The 6,652-nt window shown below is 46.1% G+C and overlaps 1 protein-coding gene across 2 annotated transcripts; it reads right to left on the bottom strand.

Annotated features, from left to right (window-relative positions):
- Window positions 1–201: 201 nt before the first annotated feature.
- MCFD2 (multiple coagulation factor deficiency 2, ER cargo receptor complex subunit) lies at window positions 202–5,264 on the bottom strand. 2 transcript variants are annotated; one of them, XM_021552368.2, is made up of 4 exons: window positions 5,145–5,264; window positions 4,290–4,441; window positions 3,445–3,604; window positions 202–2,409 (listed from the first exon to the last, which is right to left on the bottom strand). In XM_021552368.2, exons 1-4 carry the CDS (start codon window positions 5,214–5,216, stop codon window positions 2,278–2,280), a joined length of 516 nt encoding a protein of 171 aa, XP_021408043.1. In that variant the 5' UTR covers window positions 5,217–5,264; the 3' UTR covers window positions 202–2,277. The 2 variants fall into 2 exon arrangements, with proteins under 2 accessions (XP_021408043.1, XP_021408040.3); XM_021552365.3 differs by lacking the exon at window positions 5,145–5,264 and adding an exon at window positions 4,686–4,965.
- Between the last annotated feature and the right edge of the window lie 1,388 nt (window positions 5,265–6,652).

The raw sequence follows: 6,652 nt of genomic DNA, 5'->3' as shown, positions 1-6,652 counted from the left end.
AGATGACTGTGAGTAAGACAGACAAGCTTAAAGACACATCAGCAAATGAGGTACATTTCTTACTAGCACTTCCAGCCTTGTGCATCCTATCAACATGCACAAACCCCAGCTGAATTTTATTGCTTGTACAACCAGCACAAACCTGGCCGCAAAGGTTTCAAAATAAATAATTAGTACAAGAAAAAAATCCAACACTCAGGCTTCATTGCACAAACATTTAAAGAGAGGAAATAATTTCTTTTACAAATGTGTGTCTGTTGTATAAGAATAATTTTGTATAGAAAATAGCTCTTTATACATTTTACAGAAATAGGCTAACATTTAGATTCTTTATTAATGAATAATTATTGAATGCAATTTAAGATTTCAGTTATGTTTCAGTCACCAAACATCAATAACACAGCAACACATCACCGCTCTAATATTCTTGAACTGCTTGACTTATCAAATATTGAGTCAAGACAGTGAAAACATTCCTAGAGCCATGACAATTTGAAAACACTCAAGTAGCTTGAAACTGTTAAATTATGAAATACTTCCTGAAAGTAATATCACAATTTAAGTGTCAAGGAATATGAACTTAAACCTTAACAAGGCAGCATTACTTGCTCACTCCTGCTGGCTAATACTGTAAAACCCAAAATGCACAAAAGCTTTTAATATTAAAACTGATTTACTGTAAATGTGACCTTCAAAACAGTCCTGAAGGATATGATGCTATCCAGAAGGATCTGGACAAGCTTGAGAAGTGGGCCCACAGGAATCTCATAAGGTTTAACAAGAACAAGTGCAAGTTGCTGCACCCAGATGGAGGAACCCTGGTATCAGCACAGGCTGGGGGATGATCAAGAGCAGCCCTGGGGACAAGGACTTGGGGGTGCTGCTGGGTGAGAGGGTGGACATGAGCTGGGAATGTGCACTCACAGCCCAGAGAGCCACACGTGTCCTGGGCTGCATTGAAAGCAGCATGGGCAGCAGGGCCAGGGAGGGATTCTGCCCCTCTGCTCTGCTCTGCTGAGACCCCCCTGGAACCCTGCATCAGCTCTGGGGGCCCAGCACAGGAGAGACATGGACCTGTTGGACAGAGTCCAGAGCAGGTCACCAAGGTGATCAGAAGGATGGAGCACCTCTCCTGTGAGAAAAGGCTGAGAGAATTGGAATTGTTCAGCCTAGAAAATAAAAGGCTTTGGCGTGACTTAATTACAGCCATCCAGTACCTGAAGGGAGCCTACAAAAAAGATGAGAGTGGGACTCTTTACAAGAATATGTAGTGACAGAGGCTAAGTTTAGATTAAATGTTAGGAAGAAATTCTTTACAGTGTGGGTGGAAAGGCACTGGAACAGGCTGCACAGAGAAGTTGTAGATGCCCTAACCCTGGAGAGGGAACACCTGAGCAATGTGGGCTAGTGGAAACACATCCCTGACCATGGCAGGGGTGATGGAACTGAATGATCTGTAAGGTCCTTTCCAACCAAGGCCATTCTGTGATTTAAAATGAGATAGCTGAAGCTGTTCTAGCAAATGCTATACAGCATTAACACAACGTGTAATAAAAATTTTCAATTTTTTTTAAAAACAGAATGGAAGGTAGATGGAAAAAAAAAATAGTAAATTAAGATATAAAAAGTAAATTTGTAAAGGACAAAAAAATTAAAGACATATGTATATATATTTATATGTAATGGTATACTAGGAAGTACATATATTTAAAAATACTCAATTTTTTCAAAGATTGTTTAAGTTCATATGGTGTCATGTGGAACTCAAGCATAACCCACACTCAAATGCTTTCCCTCTAAAACTGCTGTTTCAAGCATCTGTACTTATCTACAGATTTTCTTGTAAATTAGAGAGAAGGTAAAGGCGTTTCCTCTTGGAATACAACTATATCCAGTAATTATTTCTTGCTTTCTAGGTATAATTTTAAATAGAAGATGTAAGCAAATAAGAACTATAAAACCCAATGACTGAAAACCTGAAATTTAGATGTTAAGGACTCTATTTAGTATTCATACAGAGCTACTTGGGAGTTTGCTAGCTGTACCCTGTGCGAGTACTCTTGACACTTCCATGCTTCATTATTCAAATGTGTATCATGTTTAGTCAAACATGGCTCTCACTCCAAGTTAGCAAAACTCTTGACACATAACTTTCAAATAAATTTAGATGGAACTGGTACACCTCTCCTTCTCACAGCACAGAGTTTGATACAAGACAGTAATGAATCACATTACACTGGTTCACATTTTCATGTGGTTAGAAGGAGAAACAAACCCTTATTCCAGTGATTTTGCAAATTCTGCATAGTCAATGAATCCGTCATTATTCTTGTCATCATCCCTCAAGACATCATCTATTAGACTAATCAGCTCTTCTTCCTTCATTGCTTGGGTATGCTCACCACCTTCCTACAAAAACAAAACCACAGTGAACAGTTTAGCAGTCTTTCTCATCTAGTCGCACATGTGACGGATTACTGACAACTAATTTTTTACTAAGCTGCTCATGTTTGGTGCCTAATTTGGCACTAAGTTTTATGTAATCATTTATAACAATGTAAGCAAATTTCATCAGATGGAAGCTTTGAAGTCAAAGTTCTTTGGACTTCAGAACAAACATTCTGCAGCTAACATTTTTGGTCAGAAGTTCCAAAAGCTGAACACCACAATGAATAATGATGGACAATCATCTAATAAATTGATTCTTAATTAGGATCTTGATGTAGTATAGACACTGTAGTTTCTATACACTACAGAAATACTTTACACTAATACAGAAATGAAAAAATTCAGCACTGTAGCTTAAAGTCAGTAAAATTCTTAGTAATACCCCTTATGGGAACACAAAGAGGAGCCTTTGCACAATAAACAGCCAGTCATTATTCCATTCTTGGCTCAGTATTTTTTGCCACAGGTTATTAGCAGGAAGTTAGGCTATTCTGAGTTGTAACTTCCAGAAGGTCAATATGAGATAATGTGCTTCTATTATGTTCTTAATGACTGGAAAGAGAATTTAAGTTTAGGAAGAGACAGAGCATAGCAAGTTCTTCTAATACAAATTTTGTGCAAGAGTTTTTTTTATCGTTTCTGTATACACAGCAGCTGAAAACACTGTTTTATCACATAATATTTCTACAAATTCTTGTGTCCCATTTTGGAGGATCTCCCTACCTGCCAAAGTAAGCCCTCTGTAAAATGATTTTCACTCTGGAGCCCTTCCTGGTTCTAGAGTTTAAACTAAAATGGAAACTTCCTAAATACTGCAATGTGACATGGAAAGCTGTGATAATGTACACTTATAAATTCAACCAGAACTATCAGAAGAAAAATAGTCACATTTTCAGGCAAAACTGTAGCTGCACTGAAGATTTGTTGCAGCTGTTCTGCTGCTTTTAGAGTCAGAACTGTTTCCAAACACATAAGCCCTTACAAAACTACACCAACCTCTTTGTGGACATGTGAGATAGCAGTAGCAAGTTCTAACCCATCTAGCAAATTATTGCCATCATAATCATGCATTTTGAAGTAATGGAGCTGCAACTCTTGTGGAGACATCTCAGCTTCAGGTTTCTCGATAACACCTTCCAGGTGTTCCATGATGTGTCTAAGAAAAAAAAAACCCACAATATTTCCATCAGTTTATATTTGATGCTCTGTTTACATCAAGTTTAGTGTTTGATCAAATATTGTACCTCTGAAAGCATCCTGGACAACTAAAAGCTACAGTTTGATATCAAGATAAAGAGGGCACAAAAGATTGTTTGTTAGAGGGGCTGTAGAGGCCTCTAATACCTTAGAAAACTATTTCTATTTGTTTCGGCCTACTTAGCAAGCTATCAAAACAACTGAAGCAGAGCCCAAAATCTCTTTTTGGCTCTCTTCCAAAGTGCAGGAACTGGAGGAAGATCTTTCCCAGTCAACCATGAAGTGTTCTAGGGAGTTTTATTTGCTGCTGGCACTGTTCTGCATTTATGAAGAAGCAAATGAGAAAATAAACTCTACCTGTTAGGAATATGATTTTGTCTAAAGTATGCTGATTTGTGTAAGAAGGATTTCTGCAATATTTTTTTTATAGCATAAATAGGGCTAAAGGCTCCAGAGAGACCTTTCTAGGTTTCACATCTCTACACATTTATCAGGAAAGCATGTCTCATATCTGGCTTTAGCTAATCATAAAACATTCTGAGGAAACAGGATGCCCTAGGCTTAAGTCCAACTCACATAACACTTCAGAGATAAGAAAATAATTAAGAAGTAAAGTTTACACTTTTAGAACATGGAACACATACTCTTTATCTTGTACCAAATTCTTATCAAGGCGAATATTTGGATGTTGACTCTCTCCTACGTGTTCCTCAGCTAGGGCAGAGACGAAGAATGCAGCCATAGCAAAGCAGAATAGCAAACGTGTTCTAAACATCCTTTGGGCCATTGTGATCTCCTACAAAAAGGAAAACATACACCCCAAAAATACAGATGAAAAACTGTGATCTACTTTCAGCGGATTTAGACAGTGCTAAACAACCCCATTAAGTTTCAGAATAGAAGAAGTTGTTGGCAAGCAGAGAACCAGAGAGCTCCAATTAGGAGCTTTTATGAGGGTCCCTATTTTACGGGATTATGCAGTAATTTTCATATAATTTTTCTTTTTTTTTTTTTTTTTTAATCATAGCTAGTGCTCACACCTTAGCCATTTTCATACACCTTCCAGACAAACAAGCAACCATGCCCTCTGCCTCAGGCAGACCTGCCCCACAGCTACGGGAGCGTACTGCATCGAAGCGGCTCCATCTAATGAGCTGAGACTGGATTCCCCGAGGGACGCACAGCCGCGGAGACATCACGCAGCCGAGCATGTGCGCACTTCATGGGCAGGTGCCAGGGCACGGAGCTCCGGAGCGGCCGGGAGCAGCCGCCTTCCGCTCCTGACCCCCTCCCGGCCCCAGGTGGAGCTACCCCCGGTTCCACCGGCACGGCGCTGGTGGAACCCTCCAGGCTCCCACCCCGGGCTGGAACCCGAGGAAGCGCCCCCGCCGCGCAATGGAAACGGGGCTGGGCCCGCCGCCCCCCGCCCAGGCCGCAGCACCGCGCCCCAGCGCCGGATGTCGGGGCGGGCGGAGAGGCGCCGCCGCCACACTACGTACCCTGGGGCGGGTCTGCGCCGTGCCGCGGGCTCCGGGCCGGCCGCGGGCTGGCCACCATTCCCGGGACACCATCCCGGGATCGCGCAGCCCGGCGCTGCCCCGCCCGCTCCGCCGCCCATTGGCCGCTCCGCCCGCCCCGCCCCGCGGGTGACGCCGCCGCTCCCGGAGCTCCACGTGGAGCCCGCGGGCGGCGCAGGTGCGGCGGGGCCGCGGGGCGGGCCCAGGTGCGGCCCCGTGAGCCAGCGGCGTGTCCTGGCTGTCCTGGGCTGCATTAGGAACAGCACTGCCAGCAGGTCGAGGGAGGTGATCCTGCCCCTCTACTCAGCCCTGGAGTGCTGTGTCCACTTCTGGGCTTCTCGGTACAAGAAAGACATGGAGCTCCTGAGTGGGTCCAGTGGAGGGTAACAAAGATGAGTAAGGGGCTGGATATCTCTCTTACCAGGAAAGGCTGGAGGAATTCAGCCTGTTCAGCCTCGAGAAGAGACAGCTGAGAGGATAACTCATCAATACAAATATATATACATACACACATATATATAGTGTACACAAGTGGGGGTTCCAAGAGGATGAAACCAGGCTCTACTCAGTGGTGCTGAGCAAAAGGACAAGAAGCAAGAGGCAGAAAGTTATGCACAGGAAATTCAACCTGAACGTGACCAAGAACATCTTTGCTGCGTGGGTGACTGAGTACAGGAGCAGATTGTCCAAACACATTGTGGAGTGTCCATCAGTGAAGATACTCAGAAACTGCCTGGGCACCATCCTGTGCAATCCGCTGTGTTTGAGCAGGGGAGGTTGGACCAGATGACCCACTTGCAACGTGGCCCATTCTGGGTGCTGTGGGCTCAACAACCCCGGCCTTTGATGCATAGAGTACCTTCCAGAGGATGCTTTGGAGGAATCCCACTGGTGATACCGCGGGTAGAACCCAGAAGGACTGCAATGGCAGAGCTGGTGGCACTGAGGGCCAGCATGTGGCAGTCCCCGGCTGCCCCTGCTCTGGATGCTTCCCTCTAGCCCCATCCACGAAGGACTGCCGTGGTTCCTGCCCTGCTGCCCCAGTGCCCACTGCTGACCGTGCTCTGTACTTCCACTGGCACCACGGATTTTTCCGTACTCGCCACAACTCTGGGCACAGCCCCGCAGCAAACCTCGGTCCCGGGCAGCCGGGGGGGCTTTTGGCCCGTTCCGCACGCACCGCCCGGTGTGTGCCGGAGTTGCTGCTGAGGGGGCGGTGGCCGTGGGGCGGTGGGGAACAGCCCAGTCTCGCCCAGGAGCGGAACGAGGGGCCACACCCGCGGTGCCGGGACAGCGGCCGCTGCCGCAGGACGCGCCCCCGTGCTCGGGCAGCAGCAGAGAGGCGTCAGGGAGTGGCGGCCATGGCGGAAGCGCCGTCCCCGAGCGCAGCCCTCGGGCAGGACGAGCCGGCCGCCCCCGCCGCCCAGCACCCGGCGGCTCCGCAGCCCCGGCGGCCGAGCTGGGGAGGCGCCGCCGGGGACTCCCCGCGG

This window comes from Lonchura striata, chromosome 3 (assembly GCF_046129695.1).
Source record: "Lonchura striata isolate bLonStr1 chromosome 3, bLonStr1.mat, whole genome shotgun sequence".
NCBI lineage: Eukaryota > Metazoa > Chordata > Aves > Passeriformes > Estrildidae > Lonchura > Lonchura striata.
Note: the sequence above shows the minus strand (reverse complement) of the source record. Positions and strands in the feature narration are given on the sequence as shown.

Excerpts from the sequence above, each read along its gene's own strand:
- MCFD2 (XM_021552365.3), bottom strand. The coding sequence starts at position 4,856 with ATGCTCGGCTGCGTGATGTCTCCGCGGCTGTGCGTCCCTCGGGGAATC. Across the intron at positions 4,442-4,685 it reads GGTGTATGAAAATGGCTAAG|GAGATCACAATGGCCCAAAG; the intron begins GTGTGAGCACTA and ends TCCTTTTTGTAG. Across the intron at positions 3,605-4,289 it reads AATTTGGTACAAGATAAAGA|ACACATCATGGAACACCTGG; the intron begins GTATGTGTTCCA and ends TTTTTTTCTTAG.